This window comes from Herpailurus yagouaroundi, unplaced genomic scaffold (assembly GCF_014898765.1).
Source record: "Herpailurus yagouaroundi ecotype Mexico unplaced genomic scaffold, PumYag 159, whole genome shotgun sequence".
In the NCBI taxonomy this organism is placed as follows: Eukaryota; Metazoa; Chordata; class Mammalia; order Carnivora; family Felidae; genus Herpailurus; species Herpailurus yagouaroundi.
Window position 1 is genome coordinate 80,712,783 of NW_024412400.1, and position 26,980 is coordinate 80,739,762.

At 41.3% G+C, this 26,980-nt stretch overlaps 1 protein-coding gene across 5 annotated transcripts in view; it reads left to right on the plus strand.

Moving 5' to 3' along the window:
- Positions 1 to 26,980, plus strand: part of TPRG1 (tumor protein p63 regulated 1) — a 215,739-nt gene that overhangs the window by 88,538 nt on the left and 100,221 nt on the right. For 3 of the 5 annotated variants that reach the window (XM_040481075.1, XM_040481078.1, XM_040481076.1), the window contains exons 2-3: positions 15,544 to 15,774; positions 26,025 to 26,116. In XM_040481075.1, the coding sequence (XP_040337009.1) occupies positions 15,544 to 15,774; positions 26,025 to 26,116 (323 nt within the window). Of the gene's footprint in view, positions 1 to 4,088; positions 4,497 to 8,070; positions 8,076 to 13,303; positions 13,310 to 15,543; positions 15,775 to 26,024; positions 26,117 to 26,980 lie in introns of those variants that run through there. The other 2 variants (XM_040481077.1, XM_040481073.1) reach the window with 2 other exon arrangements.

A 26,980-nucleotide genomic window follows, 5' to 3' on the forward strand; every position in this document is an offset into this window, starting at 1 on the left:
ATTTTTTAAAGGGGGTTGGCATTGCCACTGGAAGGTGATGAGTTTATTTTTTTAAAAAAATTTTTTTTTCAACGTTTATTTATTTTTGGGACAGAGAGAGACAGAGCATGAACAGGGGAGGGGCAGAGAGAGAGAGGGAGACACAGAATCGGAAACAGGCTCCAGGCTCTGAGCCATCAGCCCAGAGCCCGACGCGGGGCTCGAACTCACGGACCGCGAGATCGTGACCTGGCTGAAGTTGGACACTTAACCGACTGCGCCACCCAGGCGCCCCTGGAAGGTGATGAGTTTAAAATAGAGCTAGAAATATCAGTTATTTTAAATAATATCTCTCTTTATTTCCTTGTTCAGATGTACCAGCCCAGCTTCTAATGATGTACAGGTTAATCTCACTTTGTTTATCATGTGACCTAAATCTATAGATACATAACATTATTAGTGAAACAAAGTAAGAGTCTTAGAGATGACTATACTGGCCTGTGTTATGTTGAACTAGCATATGTAAGCTTCCTCCTACAATGAAGATTCTATTCAGGTATTCCCAGTGGGGGAGTTGATTTCAGCTACTCTCTAGCTTTTTCTAATAATTTTATCCACTGGCTAGGTTTTGGTGGGAAAATTGCTATTTCTGTACAGAATTTCAACATCACACACTAATGGCAATTGGAGCTGACTTTGCCTATTTTTGGTGGGATGCAAGAGAAGAAGTGATAAATAATATTAACAGGGATAGTACTGGGTACTAGAGATTGTCCCCAGTTCATTAAGAAAGGAAAATAGAACTTCCCTCATGGTTAACAGGAAATATACTTTGGAGAATGTCAGACATTTCAGGAAAGTCTTCAAACACCATGAAGGGTCACAGTTGAAGTTCTTAGATGCAGAGATACTGCAAAACAGTAACATTGTGCACCAACCCACTTTTGGTGACATTTATCTCAAAAGAGATGCTCTAAAGAGTGGTCAGACTTATCCATTCACTTGAATTTCTCCGTTCACAGTAGGACATGTTACATAAGCCACAGAGGTTCTTTCACTGTTTTGATATTCTTAAAGGATACTCTAGAGTCAGGAATTGACACAGGAAGCGTGTGTATGGGTGACTCTGGCAGAATCAACATCAAAATCTGGCCCTGTGGGCTTCATTTTCTATCTAGTCCCCTGGCCTAGTTGGAACAATCACCTCCTGGGAAGATCTGGCACATCCCTGGTCTACACGCACTGCCTCTCCTCACTATCACTCCCACATTTTGTCGGTAGCTTTGCCTTCGTCTAGATAGGGATCAGCTTTCCCCAAAAGCTTTGGCCAGTGTCACGTTCCTTTGTCATCTTTCGGGGGCTGCCAAAAGCCCTGCTCAGATATTATTTCACTGCTCCCTCCTCCTTCTATGATAATATACTAATGGCTCTTCAAAAGATGCAAGATCAAGGCACACCATTATACGCTCCACACTTTCACAGTGTTTTTATTTGATCTTCACAAACAATCTCATAGAGTAAGCAGGACAGGCATCAGCATGCAGCTTTCAACAGATAAAGAACTTGAGAGGTATTATTACAACATATATGTGTGCACTTGACATGTGAAGATGGCATCGTTGACCACACCTACTAATGACTGTTGTGATTGGTCTTTCCCTCGTCTGTGTCCCTACTCCCCACTTCATCACTTGGTGAGTGAAGTCATACATTTACAAAAGGCTGAGCAAAACCAAAGAGCATCCCTCCCCAGCAAGTCAGCCTTGAGATACACCTTGACAGAACCAAGAAAATGTGAATATCACCTGTAGCATTTTCATTTTCTCAGTGCATTTCCTATTTATTCTGTGTCATGCTCCTTATTGCTTCAACAGTGGATGTAGCAGACCACACATAAATATACATTTGTCTTTAATTTCTAATATTTGGACATAGAATTTACTCATGTGCATATATAGATATATATTTTCTTAGATACTTAATATATTTTGTTTAATTTTCTTACTAAAATACAGAAAGAGAAAAGGCCTTTTATGATAGATGTTATTGTTCCTCACATGTGTCTCTTATCTAATTACAGCAAGCTAATACAAACTGTTTTTAAACTTTTTATTCATTAGTATTCTGAATCATCCACTTTTCTTAAATCATCTTCTAATGAGTCCTGGCTGTCCCTCTCGAAACAGAACCGCTCTCATTTCTCCATACCTGTATACTGGCCTTCATTATTTACATGGGAGAATAATGCTCTACGTTAGCTCTTTTGCCTTTTCTCTTTCTGGGTGGTACTCTCTGGAACTTCTTGGATCCTCTTGACATCTTATAGAACAAGCTGAGTACCAGGTGTTAACTTTCTTACCTAGGAGGAGTGGAATTGGGTCAGAGTTGCCTTGGAATGATATTACTCTAACAATTTCTTGTAGCTAAATTATTTTGTCCCATTTGATGTCTTGTTTCGCATTCAGCATTGGACCTCAATGCACGTTTCATTATTAAAACATGGACTGTCCCTCAATTATGGTGACCAACAAGATGAGAAGTTAGCAATATTCATTTTTAAGATGGCAGTCTCCTTTATCTGGTCTTGTCTCATCCCTTCCAAGTGTTTGTTCTCACATACTGCCCTTGGGTTTCAGGATAAGCTCTCCTCTACTCCTTCCATCCCTAGAAGTGCTCTCAGGAAAGGTTCTCATGTTTGTTACCTAACTGTCAGGGTAGTTTGAGGTGGAAGTGACTTTCTCCTTGCTCTGTCTCTGGTCACACAGATGTCTTATGTGTCATCTGCTGTGACTGAGCTCACTGTCCTGCACAGAGGGCTAAGTGTCCTGTGGGCATCCAAGAGGACAAATGAGGGCATGGTTCATTCCTTCACAGAGCTCATGGTCTACTCGTGGAGACCAATTACAGGAAATCACTAGAGAACTGGTTGATAAAAGATCAGGGTGGCTAAAGAGCATAAGGAAAACTGCATTTCTAAGTTGCCATTCCTGTTAAGCTTATGGGAACCAGTAAATCTGAGCCTGATTTAGAATAAAGGCTTTCAAATCTTCCCTTTTCAGGTCTGATTCCATCATATCTGAGAAAAGAGACTTTCTAAGCTGAACTTCCTTTGCATTTTCTATCATGGGTGCTCCTTGGAATACAGATATTTATTACTGGTCCATTTGTTTTGTTAATACATCTTGAATGCTTTTTCTGTGCTCTGCTTGGTGCTAAGCATATCGCAGTAAGAAAACCCTGTCCCTATTGTCAAGGATCTTATGTACTAGTGAGAAGGATGTGAAAGTTCATGCACATTAACAGGTAGCTGTAATATGGTGTGATAAGTACTGTCATAATGATAAACATGGTCTACATGGGGAAAAAGTGAAGAGGCACACAACTCATGAGACAAGATTGGTCAGGGAAGCCTCTAGCTGCTTTTAAGTTGAGACAAGAAGGGCAATGGGAGTTATCAGATAAAGGAAATGAGAAGGAGTTAATGGGTTTATGAGTCTAAAGATAGAGTACTATGGCTGAAGCATAGTTTATGAGTGCTGTGGTATGGCAAGGAAGATGGGAGAAGAAGATGGAGAAAGAAAAAGGAGGGAAGAGACTTGGTGAGACATGAGCCTCCACAGGTTAGTAGGAGTTCAGATCATGACTACCATGCTCAGGAATTCATATTTTATTTGGAGTACAGTGGAGATGCATTGAAGGGTAAGTGGCCAGTGACACAATCTGATTTGTATTTCAGAAAGATTAGTCTTCCTGCTGTATGCTGCATAAATTTGAGAGAAATATTGGAGATAGACCTGTTAGAGGACATTTATAATGATCTGTAAGAGGTAAACTAAGGCCATGGCAATAGGAGTGGAACAAACTAAAGAATTCAGTAGATACTGAAGAATCAAGAGCTATAGTATTGGGCAAGAAGAGAAAGTCAGGCAATTTTCTGGCCTGAGCAACTCTATATCTGTGATCTCATTCACTGAGATTTGAATAAAAAACAGGAACAAGTTTATGGGGCATGTAAGAAGACGATGAGTTCATCTTAGGATAAAGTGAGTTTGAAGTACCTGTGAGTCAACAAAGGTGACATGTCTAGTAGGTAGTTATTTAGATGGATTTGATCTTTGGAGAGAGCTCTAACTGGAGATACAGATTTGGCAGTCAGATCTATCGATTATGGTTAAACAGTGAGAACGAAGGAGCTTGCTTAGAATATCCAGAGTACGCTCTGACAAACAGGAGCTTGTGAGATATGAGTATGTGTTTTGTGTCTGTGGTGGGGTCTCCATGAAAGAAACTAAACACAGTGAACAAACAAGTAGAAAGAACACTGGGAATCTGTAGTTCCAAGGGACAGAAGGCAATAAGAATTTTAAGAAAGATGGTATCAACAACCAACAGTGAAAAAGAAGATCAAGGAAGATAAAGAATGGAAAGTATCTATCTATTGGATTCTGTCAGAGGAGCTTTGTTGAGAGTACTTCAAAGATATGCTGAGACTGAAAAGCAGATCTCTAGGGATTCAGGTATGAATGAGATAAAATTAAGTAGAGACACTTAACGGTGGACCATTTTTTTGAGAAGCTTGATCATGTAAAACAAGAGATTTTTCATCTTTCTTATGCTTATAGGTTCGAAAGGAAGAAATGTGTTCTTTTCCTTCTGATAATCCTTTAGATATCTGGAGAGTGGTCGATGTCTTCTATATTTTCTTTCTTTTCAACTAAATTTCTCCAGTTCCTTCTACTGTTCCTCATGTGACACAGTTAGTGGTCCTCACCAGTGACTACTTTAGAATAAAGGGGAAGGTCATCTCACAGGCAAAATGAGGTCTCATGGGTCAAAATGACCAGTCTGATCATGGATATAGAAGAGGAGAATTTGAGAAGCATCTGTTGGTACTGTGAAATCTCTTTGTTAATTCACTTAACAAATATGTTACCATGTGTCAGATATATACCAGGAGCCCCTGGCAGAGGAAATAATGGTTTGTGTGGGCTTTAGAACAGTGTCTCTGAGACAGCTCCTTGGGCTTTACGGAGACAGGCTTTATGGAGCCAAGAGAGAGCTAACCTCAGACTCTTGGAAAAAGGAGTCATCATGAAGAACAGGTTTCTCTTCTTCATAGGTCAGCTAAGGCTTCCTAGGAATTGGAGACAATAAGACCAGGAAAGAGGAGCCTGAAACCCCGCCTCTTCCTCTAACTTGCTTTGTGACCTGAGGTGTAAGTCACTTCTCTGAACGTCCGGTTTCTTATTTGCAAAATGAGGGTGTTGTTAGATATCTAAAATGTCTGGCAGTGGTCATGGATTCCATCATATGAAACCAACTGAATATTTACTTTGAGAAAAATAATCCTGTCAATGTGCCAATAATATAGTATATCTTGACCTACATGAATGTTACATGAGTGTGTTTATTTAATGATCCTTCACTGATCTGCACATTTATGATTTTTTGAATGCATGTCATACTTCAATAAAAATGATTATGTTAAAAATGTCATTAAAATAATAAATGATGTAGTTTTTATTGGGGGGGGGTAAAAATACCGTTGTCAGCATTTGGATGAATGGCTCTCCCTGAATTTCACAAACTCTTACAGGAGAAGTCACAGTTGGCCTAGCAGGAAACCCAGGTTTTGGAGCGACTTCCTTAAACAAAGCTCCCAGCCAGGAACATCTGGTCATAGGCTCTTTGGCACTGAAACCAACAGTGGGTAGGTAGTAATCCTGGTGACATAATCCACACACTCCTTTGGGATGTCCCAACCAATGGGAAAGAGACCTGTTCTAATTGCTAAGCACTGTCACCATCTAGTTTCTGAATCAGCGGCTTCAAAATCAGGGAACCTATTTACTTTGCAGAGGGAAGAAAAGAGGCTGCTGTAAGCTGAATTGTTGCTGTTCGTTGATTGTTTTCATTTCTCTGCTCCTTTCATTTTCACTTGCACGTGGGAAAAAAATATCTGTGAGCTTATGGGCCCCTTTAAAGTACATTGTCATGACCCAACAGCTTTTTTCTCCTCAATTCCTTGAAGGCTGATATTTTTCTTTCTTTTGTAGGGGGTTGGAAAGCTGGTTATTTTAACCTTAATTATTCTCCTTCCCAGGAGGAGAATTCTACCACTTTTCTGAACCCTCCCTACCTTCTTCATGGTCAGGCTATTTGCAAAGTAGGACACTTCTGCTACTTCCTGAGATAAGTCACGACAAGCGACTCCTTCCTGGCTTCTAGGTTGACTTCCTTCTGCTTTTTCAAGTACATCCCCAGCCAGTGCCTCCACGATTCACAAATCCACGTACAGGTTTATATTAATAACTAGCTCCAGGGTTTATGTTTGTGGGAGAACTCCATTTATTTGGGGTGTTGAAGGGGAGAACCTGGGTGACTTGGATATGTAGATGAAACATATATATCCTTCAAATAATAAGCACACACAAGGAAGAAGTTGTTACCCTGGAAAGAAAGAAGACACAGATGAATGGTACAAAGTTGGACTGTATGCAATGTGACTCACCTCTCCATTACTTCTCTCAGTCTGTAGTGATGTTGTTAATCTCACAAAGTGTCTGGGGCAATGGAACGCTTCCCGGGCCAGCCCTGATTCTGCATTTGGGTTGGCTGTGAGGGAGTTGTCCCAACAGGGATGGAGGTGTGGTGACAGCAGAGAGGAGGTGTGAGGAAGACTTAAGACTTTCATCCTGTCAGAGACCGAAGGTTTTAACCGAGTGTTACTGGCTCCTCAAGGGGTGTGGGCTGGAGGCGAGTATTTGGCATCTCAGTTACAATACACCATATTACCTGCCATCTTTTGAACACACCCCTCTTCACACCTCACAGGTCTGAGAGGAATGTCCTTGTCTGTCTCAAATATGCAGTCAGCCCTGAGGCGCCTTTCTCTACACCTCTAACTTTTCACACTCTCAACCCTCTCTCCACTCACCCCTGCTAATCCCCCTTCTGTTTCCACAGTATTTGTGCACATTCTCCTAGTATGGTTCTATCACCAAAGTCTGCAATGTTCCACTAGACTATGAGCTTCTCTGAGAAAAGACTGTGGCATTTCCGTTTCTTCCTTCCTTCCTTCCTTCCTTCCTTCCTTCCTTCCTTCCTTCCTTCCCTTCTCTTTCATGTTTATTTTTGAGAGAACACAAGCGGGAAAAGGGCAGAGAGAGGGTCACAGATCATCTGAAGTGGGTTCTGTGCAGACAATAGCACTGAGCCTGATATGGAGCTCAAACTCATGAACGATAAGATGATTCATGACCTGAGCCAAAGTTGGATGCTCAATGGACTGAGCCACCCAGGCACCTCTGTGGTGTGCATTTCCGTGTGTGTCTTTGTATGTGTGTGTCCAGAAGATATTACCATTCATGCCGTACACAGAGCTTCATTACTGAGCCTACATTTACTGTACATTCATATATGAGGTATGAGGAATGTGCCAGCAGCAATGGATCTGATGTAAGTAAGTCTTGCCTTTCAATCTCAGACCTGACAGAGGAACAAGCAGGACATCCATCTGAGAACTTGTAATCGGTGCCTGTTCTGTACCATGAGCATGCCAAGTGCCGGCTATAAAGATGAGTGCTCAGAGTCGCTTCCAGCCCAGGAGTGAAGGCAGAGATGTAATGGTGGGTACACAACAGTGAGATAAATGCTAGGAGTCAGAAACTCAAGCCCTACCATAACGCCAGCTGGAAGTGTGGTGGAAATGTTTGTGGAAGTGTGCAAGGAAGCTAACCTCAGGGAGTCACAAGGGATCTGTAATCTCACAATGTTCTCTATTCAATATCTTTGTCTTTATCGATTCTTTTCCATATACATTTTTGAAGAACCCCGTCGAAAAATTAATATCTTGTGGGAAGGGCTCAGTGAACCTCTGCATGTTTTCCTTCTGAAATGTGAGAAGACTTATTGGGGCTCAAGCATGTCTCCAGTCCTGACCTGGTTGAGGTGCCCAGTGGGTGTCCCTAGGAGCTCTGGTCAAGGTAGATAGCCATTTGCACTAGAAGGAAGTTGGAGGACAAACACCCCAGAGTTTCCACAATGAACACCCAAATTCATGATGTCACAATTCTCTTCTTCTGACACCACAACCTGTGAATCACAAGGGAACTACCATGTTCATGGGAGTCATATAATCGAGAAGAGATGGGGGAAACCATATATGAGCAACCTCTCTAGACTCAGATCTAGAATCTAAGTCTCTCTGTCTCAGACAGAGAGAGAAAGAGAGACAGAGAGAGACAGAATCTAGGTACTGGAGAAAAGCCCATCACAACTTGCAGGGTGATTGAGTTGGAAGGAAACTTGGAAATAATTCCTCCTGCAGTTTTCAGACTTTAATATGTTGTTCTCCCCAGAGGAAAGCTTCAGAAGGGTCCAAAACCAGAGGAGTAGATCTGCTTTGATTGAAATGGGCTAGTCATTTATGCAAATCATAAATCTGGCCTCTCATTTTGTAGATGAGGAATCTGCAGTGCAGAAAGAGGAGTGATTTCCTCAGGGTTACCCAGGGAATGAGTTGGGGGGGGATGCATTCTTCCCCCACCCCCTTGCTGAATGAAAGTACTGGCAGTAGGGCACAGGGCAGGGGGGGCAGCCTGGAGGGAAGAGACCCTACATCAGTTCAACTTTTCCCCAGGACACAGAACAGCCCTGCTGGCATGTTATCACTAACGTACAAAATGTGAAATTGTGAAGACGTGTTTGCCAATTCTCTTATCTCAGCTGGCACAGAGGAGGCCTCGTTGGAGTTTTGAGGTGTTAGAGTACTGTTTATCCACCGCGCATCCCTTGGCTGTTCTCGCAGAGACTCAGGAAAGCTGCACATATAAATTCACATAAATTACCTTTACAAAATGTCAGACTTAAAAGTGGATTGTTATTTTGGGGATGTGCCTTGAGAATGTTAACCCCTTCTGGTGGGTAGACATGTCACCATCAGAAAAAAAAAAAAAAGTTGACTTCTTTGAAAGCAACATAAGCCACAGGCACTTACTCCCACACTCCCTCCCCAGCTCAGGACTACGTCACCTGCAAGAGGTAGCAGTTCTTGGTAGCAAACCATGCATTTTTTTTAAAATGTTTATTTATGTTGAGAGAGATGGAGAGACAGAGACAGAATGTGAGTGGGGGTCAGGGGGACCCAGAACCCATCTAGGTCTCTGATTCCTCATTTACAAGATGTGGGAGTTAATAGATATGAGTGTTTCCTAACTAAGCATTCTGTCTTCTTGAAGATCCAGAGAGGTAGTAACACAGACACTCAAGTAGCTATTAATATTTCAAAAGCTTTGTGGAAATCAAAGGCACCTGCGACAGCATTGCCTGGGGTTAAATAAAAAATCCCATGAGACTTATGGAGATAAGTCTGTATATATATATACAGATAAGTCTGTATATATATACATATATACATATACATATATATACATATATATACACATATATATATGTGTGTATATACATATGCACATGTGTGTATACATGTATATATACATATCTCATATATATGTGTATATATATGTATATATACATGTCATATATATATATATATATATATATATATATATATATATATAGGAGAGAGAGAGACAGAGACAGAGAGACAGAAGACAGGGAAAGTAGAGAAAGTAAAGGAGAAACAGCTGTTCAGCCTTGTCAGGGAGGCAGAGAGGGCCAAGAGCCAAGAAGGACTTCTTACAAGCTGATGGAAAAAGGGGAAGGCAGTGCTGGAGAGTGGTAGGCATGGCCCCTGAAAAGAGGTTCCCCATGAAACAGCCCTGAGTTTTACTGGTATCTCTATTCATTTTACTGGCATGTCTGTGATACTCTTTGTTATGTTCAACCTGTTCTTTGTTAACGCCTTTGCCTCTGGTTGAGTGGTGGCCAGTGTGGCCAGATACTTCTTTTAAGCTGATCAAAAGTTCTCCTTATAGTTATTTATCTACTTTCCTAAAAAATATTTATTGGGGTCTACTATTCTGGATCTCTCTTTGATTTTAATAAAGCAAAAAATAATTATCTGAAGATTGCACAGTTTGTCCACAAGACAGAAATCTTTCAATATACTGTGAAGCAGAATCTTCCAGAATAAAGAGTTTGGAAAGCACTGGAAGGGGTGGGGCATGTTTCTAGTTCTGATGGTTTAGGATGGAGCCCCGGAATAGAATATTAAGCAGGGAATGTCAGTAGTAGGATATAGATTTGATTCAGGGCCATGTTAATATTTCCATGGGCCTAAAACTCTTGTGTTTATGAACCTCTCTACCATAATATTATCAATATTAAAACCTACATCTCGATGACTTTAAATAGTCCCCCTTACCCCCCTCCCCATTTTTTTTTTTTTTTGTTTTAGGCAAAACCAAACTTTTGGGTTTCTTACAAATTTCACTTATTTTCTGATATGAGAAAAAAATTAAAACATTTCTTTTGACCATAAATTTAATTTTTCTTCTGATTTTAAAATTAAAGCATTTCCTGAACCCCTAAAAGGTTTGTGGACCCCAGGCACACACCTCACAGATCCTAATGGATAAGTCAGCCTGACGCCAAGTGGAGGAGAAAGCTTTAGCCTGCAGGGCTGGGGGCTGGGTACCAGCTGATGCCAGAGAAACACACGGTGAGCCCTGCTTCATAGAAGCTGTTTCTCCCATCCCAGAAGAAAGCAGGGCTGACTGACCTAGACATTTGGCAAAAGTGTTTCCAGTTTACCAACGCCTAAGTGTGATCACTACTTCTCTGCTTTCTTCTAAGTGCTACAACTTGAAGCAGAGAAGGAGAGTCCAGGAGTCATGTTTTGATTCTATGTAGCCACGTGTCCTTGGGTAAGTCCCTCCACTCAGTGTTCCAAAATCTGCAAAATGAAGTTGGACTAGACATTAATTCTCTAGCTACAATTTATGCCCTATATGCTTCTGAACTATTATCAGAAAACATCGCAGAGAGATAGAGTAAAGCATGTATAATTTTTTTTAATTTTAATTTTTTTAATGTTTACTTTTCAGAGAAAGAGACACAGAGCGTGAGTGGCAGAGGGGCAGAGACAGAGAGACACAGAATCGGAAGCAGGCTCCAGGCTCTGATCTGTCAGCGCAGAGCCTGACGCAGGGTTCGAACCCACAGGCCGTGAGATCATGACCTGAGCTGAAGTTGGACACTTAACCAACTGAGCCACCCAGGAGCCCCTAGATTAAAGCATGCATAAAGTGAGGCAGATATACTTAGACTGGGACCTAGAAGTAAGTTATTTACTTCAATACTATATTAAATTGCAGCTCTGAATTTGCAGGCAGCTGAAAAATACAGAATTCTTACTATCTGAAAGAAGAATAGCATTTCTTTAGGTATTTATTTGGCATCATGTTGGAAGAGGTCATCGAAAAGACATGACCTCTGGATGACCCACAAGCTGGCCCCAGGGCAACCCAAAGTTCCTCATCACCGCTTGCCCTTGAAATATACATTCCACCCACCATTCCCACAGCGGGAGCCACTTGAAGGACATAACCTGGAGAGAGTAAAGTGTTGCTGAGTCCATGTTGACTTTGTATGTGAACGAATCCAGGTATGGCCTATATATAAACTTTTAAGATTCTGGCGGGCATATGCAGAGATATACTCATCTTGAGGTGCCCTAAACCAACCTGGCATGTAAGTTCCCTTGCTTGTTTAACCTGCCACATACCCATTTGGATTGGTCTGCTCTTTGTGTGGTCTCTCTGTCTCTCCTCGCCCTCTTTGTCCTTGCAGGAGGGGGGAACAGCACAGATTACACTGGAGAAAGCTCCATAGTGTGCGAATCAACATCTTTATTAAACATTTTATTTTTTATTGCAAAAAAAGCACTAACACAATTAAAAAAATTAATGCAAAAATTTGCTTTCAATCCAACTACTTCAATAAATGTAAATATTTTCTTTCTGGTCCTTACCAATGTAAAAATATTCATATCATCGTATCTAGAGAAAACCTTTGTTTTTTGCTTTTGCTTAAAGCAAAAGGAAGGAAGGTCCATCCTTCCAGGCTGCCACAGTGCTTATGCATGTTATTTTAAATGTCTGCACAATAACACTTTGCTAGACTTCGTAATTCCTTGGCTGTTAGGTGTTCTGTTGATTTTTGGTTTTACGTTACCACCCAGAATAAGCAATTAATATTGCAGTCTCTTCTTTAGAATAATTTTCCTTAGATGAATTCCCAGGAATGAGATCAGGTAAAAAAGATGGACATAGTTTTTTTCTAAGCCTTGACTCTTTGCTTTCTTTAGAAATTGTGGTAGTTTGCCTCTCTTGTGTATTAGCACTTAAGTTTCAATGGAGCGTGAGGGAAAAATGATCTTTTTCAGTTATAAATGGCTTTGGATAGGTCTGTTACAAGTGGAAACCTTTGAATTTGTCTGGATTTGTTTTGTTTCAATATGTTTTTGGTATTTCAATATATACAGTCTATTTGTGCAGGGTTCAAAGAGCATATCTATTGAACTGGGGATAAACATTTCAGGGCAGCGGGTGGTAAGGAGATGAGTGGGTTGCTCCTATGTGTGGGGCTCCCATACTGGGGCGGTTGTTGAGGAAGGTACATTCATTGTCCTTGCAAAGATGTCCCCATGACTGGAGCAGAGCCAGAAGCGTTCTGGATCGAGGCGGCTGGGCTCCATTTTCCACTACTCATGCCATAAGCATTGAACTGGAGCTGAGTTTCCTTCTTTCCTGGATCTCAAACAGCTCCCTCTCAAAACTGCTCGGATTCTCTTCGCCCAGTGTTTCCAGAGAAGACAGCCTGAGGGAGAGGAAGTGGTGCTAATTAAGTCCTCCCCCTGTTTTCCAGGCACCGGAGCCTTCTGCAGATGTCTGTTGTTAGGCAGTGTTTGCAAGAGTGTGGCAAATACAGAAGCAGGCTTGCCTTCCCCAAAGGCACAAACCTTCTTCACAGGTCACAGGCAACTCTAGAAACACACTCTTCCAACAGCCCCTGTGATAGAGATGGCAGACCTTCCGGGGAGGCCGAAGTGCCTCACTGATCCTTCGCTGCACTCGCTCGCTCGCACGCGCATGCGCGCGCACACGTGCATGCGCACAATTCCTCCTGCTTCTTCAGTTGTGCCTTGTACTTCTTAGCGCCCGGTCTCTACCTTTTACCTTTCTAATTTAAAAACATTACTGAAGACTCCGTGAAGCCTTCCTGCTGTAACCCAGCTTGCCTCACAGTGGGCCTGCTGGAATGGACTGGAAGCAGGATCGGGAGCCCTGGGTGGGCATCCAGGTGCTGCTATCAGAGTGTGCCTTTGGTGGTTCCACTAAATGCTGTGATCCCCAGAGAGAGGCAGGTAAAATCATCTTTCTAGGGTTACTGAGAGGCTCAGAGCGGGGGGGGGGGGGAATCTGGAATGTGGCCTGGGGAGGGCTTTTCTCTGGTGAGCCCCCTAACCAGCTGCATTTTCTCCTGCATCCAGACCCCTCAGGGTGACTGTATTTGTCCACATTTGCCAGGGACAATCCTGGTTTACTCCTATCCTTCTGACATAATTGTTAATAACACCCTTTTCATGCTCAGAAGTGTCCAGCTTTAGGCAACAAATTATGCACTCATACTATTTTTACCTCCCTTGAATACTGTAATTCCAATTTTATGAATGTAAACATGCTGGTGATAGGGGCTGTTTCTCACTTTCTGGTGTTTTATAAGCACAGAGGAAACCGAATTTGTCTGATTCGGAACACTGAGGCAGCTCTGAAAGTAAGATAGCATTCCCAGTCACGGTGAGGCTGGGCACAAAACCCCCCTTTCATGTAGCATGGACCGTGTGCTCATAGTAGGGGGTGACTATCTGGCTTCAGCTTGGAAGTGGTGACCTGGTGTAGGGATACTTTTTACTAGGCTAGCGTGTGCTTTCTATTTATTTTAATTTTGCTTTATATTTACAAAATAGAAATGTGTTTTTATTAAGTCATATATAAGCATTGTAAGCATCTAGAAGTTTCTAAAGAAAGAAAATTGAAACCGCCTATCATCCAGAGATAACCATTACTAATATTCTATTTTACTTTTTAAAAGTTTATTTATTTTTGAGAGAGACAGAGACAGAGCACAAGCAAGGGAGGGGCAGAGAGAGAGGGAAACAGAATCCAAAGCAGACTCAGGCTCTGAGCTGTCAGCACAGAACCTCACGTGGGGCTTGAACTCATGAACTGTGAGATCATTACTTGAGCTAAAGTCGGATGCTTAACTGACTGAGCCACCCAGGTGCCCCCATTTTACTTTTTTTTTAGACTTATTCTAACCTGTCACACACTGCATGTGTACATATTGTTATGCCCAGAATTCATGATCCCCAAAGACCACCAGGGAGCCGAGTCCGATGCAAAAGCAAAGAGCCTTTATTCGAGCTAGCTCGAGCTTAATCCCCTACCTGCACCAATGGACTCAGCGGTGAGATGCCGGGGAGAGAGAGCGAGTTTCAAAAGCACAAAGGTTTTATTGGGGTCTAGGGGCAGTTGGTGAGGTAACCCCTCACTGGTGACCCTTCCTGATTGGCTGGGGAAGGGTCGGAGTCCTGTTACCCAGGTCGCGGGGCATGTTTTGATTGGGAAGTTACTCAAGGGAAGGAGGTGTGGTCAAGGTGGAGGACACAGAACAAGATGGAGTCTGCTGGGGTAGGTCCGCCGTTTCACGTATATTCAACTCCAAGTGTCCTTCCTTCTTTCTTTTTATATATTTTTTGAATTATTTTAACCAATCTGACTAAAATTATTGATAATGTTTTATAGCTTACTGCTTTCCATTAAGAATATATTTTGGACATCTTACCATGATAAAAATATGCACTTACATTTTTAATGACTACATTATATTTCGCTTTATGGTATAACCTATTTAGCCAATTCCCTACTGACGGATCCTTAGTTTTACTCTATTCTCTTGGTATCAGATACAATGTTGTATGGGTGTCTAATGTTGCTATTACACACATTTTGCTATTAGACATAAAGTGGCATCTTTTTCTGCTATTGGACACATGTTGTGATGAACTACCTTCCATACTGATGTCTTTGGGCATTTGGCTAAATTATTTCCTTATATAAAATTTTATAATTGCATTTTTTTTTCAGTTAAAAAATATGCTCAATTCTAAGTGCTTTTGTGCCCTATTACTACCCAAGCAGCACACAAGAAGGTGTGTTATCATTGCTTTTAACTGCTAAATAAGTACAGGGTTGGTAGGTTTTGAAGCAAAAATACTATGAAATCTTGAAGATAAATTGTTTGGTAATTATTTCATACTACTTTCTACATACTCAGCTTCCTGTCCTGGGGCAAAAGGTGGGAAAATGGACCTACTTGCAGCCTCCTTTTCTCTATCTGGAGGGCCTTGCTTCTCTGCCCTGGTAAATAGAATCTGTGTCATTGAATTACCTTCATTAGTGCCTTGGTCAGTTTCAGGAACATCATTTGCACACAATAGACTTTTTGCCTTAGCCATGACATAGGTGACTCCTCCCCTCACTGCCACCTCTCCCCCTTTCTTTTCTAATGAGAAGATTGTTTCTTCTTTTGTTTTAGGCAGAAAAAATGTCAAAGATTGGGAGTTTTGAAGGATTCCAGCCTGTGTCTCTGAAGCAAGAGGGAGATGACCAACCCTCTGAGACTGACCAACTGTCCACGGAGGAGGGGGACCCAGGCAAAGACCCAGAGCCAAGCCGTATTTCAAGGCAGCCAAGTGTGACTGAATCAACACTGTACCCCAATCCTTATCACCAACCTTATGTCTCACGGAAGTACTTCGTTACACGGGTAAATTTTTTGGTGCTCTGAAGTATTACATAAGACTTCTCTTACAGTATTCTAATATCTATGTATCTATCTATCTATCTATATCACAAGTTTTACCAGATATTTTCACATTTTTTATTTCATCTGATAGTCATAGAAACCTTGGAGTAGGTATCCGTATCCCCATTTTACAGGTGAAGGTTCTGAATTTCAGAGAAGTTAGGGGGTCTAGTTTTGATAACCAGGTAGTATGGGAGAAAAGTGGGTCATCCAGTCTCTTTGGATGGATCTTTGGTTCCTCAGTCCTGTGTTCAGGTTAAATCTGACCTCCACAGATTAATGATCTATAGAGAGAAAACCCAAGCAGCTAAAATATAAAGCTGTGTGCCCAGAGTGGGTATTTGTTCCATGTTTGAAAAAGATGTGGGTGATGGAGTGGAAAGGCTTGCTGAGAACGAGTTGAACCTCAGGGTCTACAGGGGGATGATGATATTACTGTGTGGGAGCAGGCATTTTTAAATCCCAAACCTTTGGCTGCATTCTGGAGCTGAGCTCCTTTACTGAGCTCTGAGCGTGAGCAGGGAAGGGGCAGAGAGAGAGAGAGAGAGAGAGAGAGAGAGAGAAAGAAAGAGATAAATTCCAAGCAGGCTCCAGGCTCTGAGCTGTCAGCACAGGGCCTGACGCAGGTCTCAAACCCACAGACTACGAGATCATGACCTGAGCCTGTTGGACGCTTAACCAACTGAGCCACCCAGGCACTCCTAAAAAATGATATTTTGAACTTGTAGCATTTGGATCAAGGACATAGTGCTTCCTGGGTTTGAGTAGTTCTCTCTCTTGAACTCTCCTTCCTACTTATCAATGTTCCTTCCCAGTCCTTCAATATTCTTGTTAACACAGTAGGTATTAGCTCACAGGCTAAAGCCAATTGGCAGCAAAATTGGAGATTATACACTGTGGCAACAGAGACCGTCTCATTTTTCAAGTGTACCTGGGACAAATCTTGAAAAAAAAATTCAGCTCAGTCTTACAAGTAAATGGTGGCTAAGATGTGACTATTTATAAAGCTTTAACTAATGAATCCTGATTTGGTAGCTTTTAAAACATCTTTGGTTAAGATAAAATTTTAAAGTGACTCTGTGTGTGTGTGTGTGTGTGTGTGCACGTGTGTGCGCGCGTGCACATGTTTGAAGGTACGATATACCCATATCATCTGTATTCTGCGACTCTTATGTGTTAAGGTGCTATGGTAGGTGCTATACTATGTGTTTGTGTGATTTGCATATGTAAAGCATATGGTTTGTTTTCCAAAGTATGTGAACTTAATTGAATAAGCAGAATTAAGTTGTAAGGTAGTCTGTGAAGGAAATCAAAGCATCCCCTAAAGTTGTCTTATCTTTGGTAATGATGATGGATCAGTCACAGTTTGGTGAGAGAACCGTGAGTGGTATGGAGTAAGAGATTCATGATCAGAAGGTGATGCAGTTATGAGAGCTGTTTGGGAAGTCTCTGCAAACCTGTTGTCTTTGCAATCTAGTGATGGGCCTGAAGTTGCTATAGTCTAACCGATTCATAGTCATGAACTGGGAATAGGGAGTACGGGAAAACTGGAACCTGGATGGACAACTCAGAATTCCTGATGAGCAAGCAAAACCCACGAGGAAAAAATGGAATCTGTATCTGTCTCCAGCCGTGTCTAAACCTGGAGGTGTGAGTCACTTTTAGGAGAGGACTTGGTGCCTTTCTACACTGAGCTGCACACTTACCAGCCCAGGGGAAGGAGGTGAGGGATGAAGTCTGACTGTCAGCAAAAGAAGCTATAGCTGTAAGTGCTGCCCCCTAGCATCAGATGAACCTGGAGGTCAGCAGCTGTGAATGTGAGTGCAGGTGGTCTGAAGTGATCTTCCACAGGGAAAAACTCCCTTCTGCCTTACAAATCTTATACTAACATCTCTTGTGGCCAACTCTAATTTGGAAACAGACATGAGAGGAAATTCTAGAAAATGTAGCTCTAGCTTAGCTAAACAGCACAGTTTAAAGCCACCATGGAGGTTTTACTTATTTGTTTGATTGACTGATACTTTTATTTGTGTGTCTCTATGTAATTTATCAAGTGAAGTCCCCTGAAGTGACACTGTAAGGTAGGCAGGGGAGGACTCATCACTCTTGGTTTATTGTAAACATATTGAAGTTTCAGGGGAGTGAAGTTGATGCTGTTTTAGAATGATGGGCCGATAGCCAAGAAAGAATTCTTGAGATGCCTTAGGCGCACAAAGGTGGTTTTATTAAAGTATGCGGACAGAACCCATGGGCCGGAAGAGCTGCCCCAGGATTGTGGAGCAGAGACTGATTCTATCCTTGGGAGTTGGGGGAAGTAAAGTCAAGAGGAAGTTTCCAAAAGGATTTTCCTATGCTAAAGAAGACTTACTGGATCTTGGAGGACTAGTTATTGTCCAGCTAAGGTGGTTTCTCCCTCTAGGAAAGCATTAGCATTAAGACAGTGGGGAGTTCCTAGAGAAATGTTCTGCCTCAGGCAGAGGTTCTGACTGCCTCAATATTTGTCAATGGGCTGAGGGTGGAAGTTTAATTTTATCTGCCATTTCCTTCTGCCTTTGCTTCCTTTGTCAAAGTGACCTGACTGAGCCACATAATATTAATTGGAATAGCTCTAGCTCGAATCTGTATCTTCTGTCTGTAAGTCTAGTGCTGTTCCTACTGTAATGTACAGTGGCATTCATGGCCCTTTTAGAAGTAAGTCAGTCAATGACTGCAGTCCGTGTGAAAAAGATCTCCTTCGGATATGTAGAAACAAACCCTACATTCTCAAGAACTTGGGAGGGAAAACTTCTAATCTTCTTAATTAATTTAAAGTAGAGTTGAGGATTCTTTAAGGCTGTGAGGGCTACATTCCCAAAGCACTCAGCTCTCCTTCAGATCAAGAGACAGAATATAGATTTTTTTTTTTTTAGCACGTGAGTATGATGAATGTGCTGTGTGTGTGTGTGTGTGTGTGTGTGTGTGTGTGTGTGTGTATTTCCTCATTTGCAAAGTGTGGATAAAATATCAGTTTTACACAGAGGTTTAAATAGGCTGATTTTGTAAATATTCTTAGCACAGTGCATGACACATCTATTAACATTCCATAAGCAGCATCTCATTACTCTTATAAATGCTTTCTCCCTTTCTTGTTGATTTGACATTCTCACTTCTGTAATTGGTCACAGAGAATGACATTAAGATGCCCATGACCTCCCCATGACCTCCAGAGTGAGATATAAATGTCAATGTATAGTGTCTATAGCAGCAAAGAGGTTTGACCAAAGGAAAATAATTCATTTTCTCGGGGAATAATTCAATAAGACCCAGGCTCTGGGTCTGAATGATTCAGATCTATGAAAGATTTATCATAAAAGATCACTTCCGTAGCGCTGAAATGAGATCCATAGATGATCTGGTCCACTGATTCTCCATCTTTACTGTACAAACAAACGACCTTGAGATCTTTTAAAAGTGCTGGTCTGCTTCAGGAGGCCTGGAATGAGACCTTAGATTCTGCATTTATATAGATTCTATGGCAAAAGTGATGCTCTCTGTCCACAGACACCTCTTGAACACCAAGGAGCTGGTCAACACTCTCATTCTCAGAAGTAACTAAGGCCCAGAGGAGGCTGTTCCTTGTCCATTGTCATAGCTATTGTCCAATGTCATGAGTACTGACTTGCCCAGGAGGCTAGTAGTAAGTGGTAAAGCAAGGCTTAGAACCAAAGTTTCAACTTCCTGATTCATAGTTCTATGATCCCATGCCCAGCAATTAAAAAGAAATAAACATATTACGGTGTAAGAATTTAAAGCATACATGTTGTAAATTCAGAAGAACTGTAAGTAAATGAGTTGAGGAAATCCTTGATCAAGCATGTTATTTTATTAAATGTTTTCAAATCATTTTGCAAGAGGTAGTTTATTGGAAAAAAATGTCGATAAGCAAAATAAAAGTCACCATAATTCACTACTCAATGTTAACCAAAGAAGTTTGAATGCGTGCTTATACATTTTGGTGCATATCCTGTCTTACTTTTTTCCTTACATGTGCAATTTGTTGCATAAAAATATTTCCTATGGCAGTAACTCTACATCCATAGCATCATTTTTAACAGTTCTAGAATATCCTACTGTGGAGATATACAACAATTTATATAACTTTTTCTGGATATTTAAGTTGTTTCCTATTTATACCTTATAAGCCAGAAAGGAAAATTACTCTTTGGCTTGCTGTGGCAGAAAGACACTCAGTTTCTTAGGTGCCAGGAGTAGATACCCAATGCTATATAATAGGAAGGAGGATCAGTTATATGAGTTTCAAAGTGGATATGCAAAGATGTGACTGCTCTGGAAGTTTAAATTAATTCAGGACAAACAAGAGGCACTTTTTTTAGCACCATAACCTTATGCATTAGGCCAGACCTCTGAGTACCAGATCATAAAAGAAGTCAATCTGCTTCCTTAAACCTCTTCTGTTTTTTCATGGGGCATCTGGGATGTTGCTTCTTATCCACAGGCTTCCAGACTATTATTGATTTACTAAACCAAGCCCTTCCAACAAAGCAACATTCTTGCTCAGAGCCAGAAGGGGCCTGAGAGAATATCTAATCCAACCCCTAAAACACACAAAGGAGATGTGACTTCTCCAAAGTCAACCAGCAATTTAGGGGCCGTACCAGGACAAAGAGCTAGGGCTCCTGACACTTTTTACTACCCCTCCAGTGCCTTTGACCTTGGACAATGAATGAGAGGTCACAGTAATGAATGTTTGAAGCACTTGCTATCAGTCTGCTTGGACAATTTTTTCCTCCTGTTTTTGTTCATTTGCTATTATTGCTCAGACATGTCTAAAAAAGGCCTAGTGCCTTTTCTGAACAAAAGTACCACTCAAGGCTAATAACTCGAGGTATATTATGATAATCCCTTTAGTTGTGGAGACTGATATTCAAAAGCAACTTCTTATGAAAGGAACAATACTTGATACGCATGGGGAAAGATATTTTTAAACTCCCTGTAGGACTCTGTATTTGCAGATACCTTATCAGAAAGTTGAAAGCGATTAGGGATGGGGAATTATCTCTAAATTTATACTTGAGAATGTAAATTACATACAAACTAATGGGACTAAAACTATTTGATCTTTTAATATTTAATTAATGGTTCCCCATGGCCTTTTTATAGCCTGTGTTCTATTGTGAGGAACGAGACTTTAATAAGCAGGTTTGGGACTTCCCATTGTGTAGCAAGATGTCATTGCTTTCATGACACTAATTTGGCTTTCATACTCTCTCCTTTCCCCTCTTCTCTTACTATAGGGTTCCCTATGTCTTGCTCTTGCATTGGGAACAACTAAATAAATATATTAGTTGTATTGTTATTTTATGAGCTGCTTTCTGGTCTAGAAATTACATATCTCACTGGGCAAAAGATTTATCAACTCCCCTCCTTACACTGAAATCCCTTGAAGAGTGTAATAAAGTTGATATTTCTTCTGAGGACAGACACTTAACAATAATAAAATAAGAGGCGTTTCCTTTATTTTCAAGGAGAGACAGATTTGCCCTGAACTTTACAAATCACATCCAATTTAGAGCAGTTTTTCTTCCGTTATGTGTTTACCACAAAGTGATTTCTATCTGGGCATGATGACACTCACAAGAACGATCTTACTGTGTCTGAGTCCCTGGGAGCATTCCTTTCTATACTGCCCCCACCTCTTACTGTCTAGTTACGGAGTCCAGTGCATGGGAAACTATTACCAGCAGATGTGAGTATTGTTTGTGTGACAACTGGCTCCTGGCTAGTCTAGCTTAAGGAAATGTAAGGAAACGCATGTCTTTGTTTTGACCAAAGAAGTTTGGTGCTGAGCTATTAGAAAAGATGCTGCCGGCTCTGCTGTATAGTGACTTGTAAATAAGGATTCTCCCTAATGATTTTTCTTAAAATTTAGCATTAGAAATATATGTATATTGGATGATGAGTGCTTATTATTCCATCATACTTTCCTATTAGTCTTAGGAGTCTTTGAGCTAATTATTCTGTTACAGAACCAGGTTGGATCGCTGGCGGAAAAACCAGGCAGTACTTGGAGATCTTGGTGGATCGGAGTTTTGTTTTACACTAGCAGGCTCTCCTTCTCCACAGATCTGAGTCCCGAGCACAAGCATGGGGGACAATTTATCATCTGTTACTTCTGCAGTCTGCATTAGTAGCAATTAGGCGTGCAGGGCAAACAGGACAGGAAAGAAGAGCCTGGAAGAGGAGTCTCTAAGCTAGGAACTGGAGCTTCTGTTAGTCCTGTCAGCCATCTTATGGTGCATAACTTTACTTATTTTCCCAACAGTTCCATTGCAGTAACCATTTGACCTGTAAATCATGGTACGGCTATTTTCCTTCCATTTAATATTAATAATAAGAATGAAAATTCAGTGTTCCCAAATATTTTTGGCATTTCCTAACAGCTCTGTTATAGTTAATATTGTCTTATCCACCTTCCACCTAGAAAATGAATAAACTGATATCTGGAATGATGAGGACATAGTATGGGTCACACAGTGGGCAGAAAGGCTGAGATCTAAACATTGCCCCAGATGCAAGTCCGAGTGTTCACACATTATTTAATTTTCTACACTAAATGGCTGAAGTTAATTTAGTTCAGTAGCCAATGATGACAAATAGAAGGGTGTAAATAAAATACTCTAACAGGATACAATGATTAACTGTTCTGTAAAGGCATGACCACTGTTACTGCTGAAGATAGGAACACCATGCTCAGTGAGGACATTGACAGAACTCTGGATTCTTCCCAAATGTTCTATAAAAAAAAAACATACTTCTGGGGCACATGGGTGGCTCATTGGTTAAGTGTCTGACTCTTGATTTCAACTCAGGTCAAGATCTCACGGTTCATGAGAGCAAGCCCCACATCGGGCTCTGCACTGACAGTAGGGAGCCTGCTTAGGATCCTCTGTGTCCCTCTCTCTCTGCCCCTCCTCTGCTCACGCTCTCTCTCCTTCTCTACTCTTCCTCAAAAGAAATAAACTTAAAACACACACACACACACACACACACACACACACACACACACACACTTTTGTTTAATGTTTAACTTTTGAAAAGGTATAGAGTGAAACACCACCATCCACTGCCCCATCAAGTTCCTTCCTGACTGCAGGGGACCACCATTAACACATTTTAGGTATCCTTCTAGAGTTGCTTTAGTATATTCAAGCACATGAAAATTTTTATTCTTATCCCTTCTCCACTTTTTTATACAAAAATGTGGCCTATTTACCCTTCTGAATGCTTTTTTTCTTTCACTTAATACGTTTTGAAAATTTTCTGTATGATCCCAGAATGCCTCTTTTTTTTTTTTTTTTGCATATGCATCATATTCCATTGAATGGCTCTGTCCTATAATGTATCTAACAAGTCCCCTATTGACAGATATTTGCATTGTTTCCAAAATTTTGCTGTCCACAAACAAGGCTGCAAAGAACACTGGATATACAGCTGTTATTTTGCACAAATGCAAGAACATCCATAGTATAACTTCACAGAAGTGGAATGTGTCGATCAAAGAATAGATCATTTCGATATATTTTTTCCAATTGCTTTCCATAGGAAAGACAAGTAAGGTTTTGAAAAAGTCTACAGTTTTATATTCATCTTCACATGTTTTGGCAAAGTGCCTGGTGTAAAAGCATTCAACAACATGCTTATTTTAGGACTATTTCATTATTCTCCAATTTCCCTTACAGTCTTTTTTTCTTCTTCTGAAAAGTCTTAGTTTCACTACTGAGTTATATTAGCTGAGGAAGAAATCATGTAAGTATAAGAGAGACAGGAAAAATCACCTGATAAGTCGTCAAAGAAAGTATGACTTTGAGCACTGGGCCTGGGGCAGTCAGGCTGCATTGTGGGAAGAACGGCATGGGGGATGGGAGCACTGTCTTGGGATCATAGGGAATTTCCCTCCAGCATTATTTGGTCCTGCCAGTAGGGTCACTGGGACCAGTGATGCTGGTGCAGTCTTCTTTGTCAGTGGGTGTTCAAGGCATGCTTGATTAATGCTCCAGAATTCACTGATTTTGTGACTCACAGCTTCCAGCAGGCACGGTCTGCCTTGTTCGCGTTCTGACAATGGTGAACCAGCAGCAGAGGAGTCAGAAATCATTCAGTCCACTGGCTGACTGTTCAATTCAACAGGAAATGTGTTAAAATGAGAAAATCAGAATGTCTCGGTGTAAGGGCTGTGATCTTGTTTTCTTAAAGACTTCCAGGAGGCTTTCATCATCAGCTTGGCTCAGAAAGCTTTGGTTCTGTCGCCTCAGTTGTCTTTATAGATAAGGAAATGGAGGCCAAGAAAACTCAAATAATTGGCTAGAGGTTACAGAACCCATTTATGACAGATATGGAATAGGATCCGCGGTCACTCGACTCTGTTCAGTGGACATTTCCTGGATGACTTGGGCTGTGCTGAGTGAATCGTGGGGGAGGGGTAGAGCTCTGCATCATTTTCTACCACTTTATCTGAAGCAGCGTCCTTCTTTTCCTGTTTTTCCTATATGGATTCTCATAAGGTTTTTTTTTTGTTTGCTTTTTTTGACCAATGGACTTTGTAGCCAAAATGTTTCACAGTGTTTTATCATACACTGAGAAAGCAAGCAAACCCAAATCCTACCACCGCCCTAGCTCTGAGAGGAAAAGACATTTGAACAGATCCTAGGCCAGGCTAGTGTCCCTGTTTCCTTTTGTGAGAGAACAGTCTCAGGCTGGGAGGATTAGGACTGTTAATATTTAGAGAAGATTAGGTGGTTAGCATTAAAGCCCTATTATATAGAGAATATTCAAGAACTGAGAACCTACTTGTCAGTAGCTCAGGGCTGGGATGAGGCCAGAACTACATTTGTAGGTGGAGCGATGGAATGTTTGTTTTCTCGTCTTGTCTCCACCCCTTCTTAGCTGAGTGAACTTGGCAGGTTGCTTCCCCACACTAGCCCATTTGCACACCTATAAAAAAGCCGAGATAATTCCTGGGCTGCAGTGGTTTTCAACGTTTGCTACACATTGGAGTCACCTGGGATGCCTGCAAAACTCCTGAGGTACTGATATGTGGGTCCCACGTGGCAGATAGCCACTGAGTATCTTCTATAATGGCTCTGGTATGCAGCCTGGGCACTAGGAGTTTTAAAGGCTCTCCTCATAATTTGATATGTAGCCAAGATTGAGAATAACGGTCTAGAGAACAGTAGTTCTCAGTGCAGTACTGCATCAACAGCATCACCTGGGAACCTGTTGGAAATGCAAGTTCTCAGGCCCACTTCAGACCTCCTAAATCATAAACTCTGGGAACAGAGCCCATAAATCTGTGTTTTTGATTCTGATGTGTACTGAAGTTTAGGAATCACTGAGATAGAGGTCTATGAATATCTTATCATGAAAAGGGTTAATCAAATTTTATTTTATTTTATTTTTTTAAATTTTTTTTAACGTTGATTTATTTTTGAGACAGGGAGAGACAGCATGAACGGGGGAGGGTCAGAGAGAGGGAGACACAGAATCTGAAACAGGCTCCAGGCTCTGAGCTGTCAGCACAGAGCCTGACACGGGGCTCGAACTCCCGGACCACGAGATCATGACCTGAGCCGAAGTCGGATGCTTAACCAACTGAGCCACCCAGGCGCCCCAGGGGTTAATCAAATTTTAAGCTAGAGGTAGGCCCATAAGTAGAAGCACCTGTTTGGAGAAGGGTGAAGAAAGCAAGGTAAGGAGACAAAAAAGTTAATTTCCCAGAATCATCTAAAATTATGGTCAGAATATTAGAAAAAGATTTCTCTTAGGTATTTTATTGCCAGGTGCTCTTTGAAGAGAGAAAGATTTGATTTTAAAAATGTACATATTTCTAAATCCTTTGAACTTTCTGATAAACATGTTTGTTTGGGAAAACTGGCCTTCTGAAAATGGGTGTCTTCCTTTCTGTGAGAAGGTATGAGTAAGATCATGGAAGACAGGACTTGGATTACTTTGGTCCCACCTAAGGAGAACAGCTTAGTAAATACCAGAGTTCAAGACTAAGCTCTCCGGCATGCTATGCCTAGAGGAAACAGACAAATGCAAGAACTATCTTTCCCATCAGCTTTTTGGAGAAGGCTATGGGTTATACTCATTAATCATAAGCACAAAGAGGGCTCAGTTTTCTCTAAACTAGATATTTTCTTTTTCCCACTCAGCCAGGGGCCATTGAGACTGCCATGGAAGACTTGAAAGGCCACATGGCGAAGACTCCTGGAGAGACAATTCAAGGCTTCTGGCTCTTGACAGAGTGAGTAGTTATGGCTAAGTGAGGGGCCATGGGAATCTAGCATTTTCCTTGACACCACTGTCACAGAATGGGAGATAGATCTATGGCAGAATTTCTTCTGGATGCCATGCAAAATAATTGGTTGGCATTACCCCCAGTTAGCGAGTCAAGTTTTGTGGTGCCCTATGGCTGACATATGACTAGGGTTGACTCCTACAACAATTTTCTGGGTATAGTCAGCTATCACTATGACTCCTTAGGTCTTCATAGCTCTCAAGGACTGTTGCACTGGACTCTTCTCTCTGATCTCTTTGGTTCGAGTCTCTTACAACTACTCTCATTCTAGCTACATGAGGCTACTAACCATCCCACTCTGGGTACAGTGGAAAGGAAGGTTAGAAAAGACAAATGAGGTCAGTATATACAGTTTGAATTTTATTTTATGTACAATAACATGAGCTGTACATAACATCCCTACAAAATCCTGCGGGATAGAAAAGACAAGCCACCAGTCCAGAGTTAGGTTAAAAACCGAGTGTAACACTTGAGACTTTATTCCTTCCAGAAGTTCTCCATTCATCCCTGAGGCTTATCTTAGCTCTAAGGGCTTTCATTGAAAATGACACCATGAAGATAGTTACCTTGTGTCTTGCCCCGAAATTCTAGTGTCTATGACTTTTTCTCCACCCACCAGTAGAATATCAGGAATGCCATGGTCTTTACAATAATAAGTAATGTATTCACATAATGAGAGAAAGAGGCACCTCTTTTCTGCTACAGAATACATAACACTAAATGGAGAATATAGTGAGAACTCCATTTTGGATACTCACTAAGTTTTCTGTCTCCAAAGGCTCTAGGAGAAAAGCTCAATAATTCCTATAC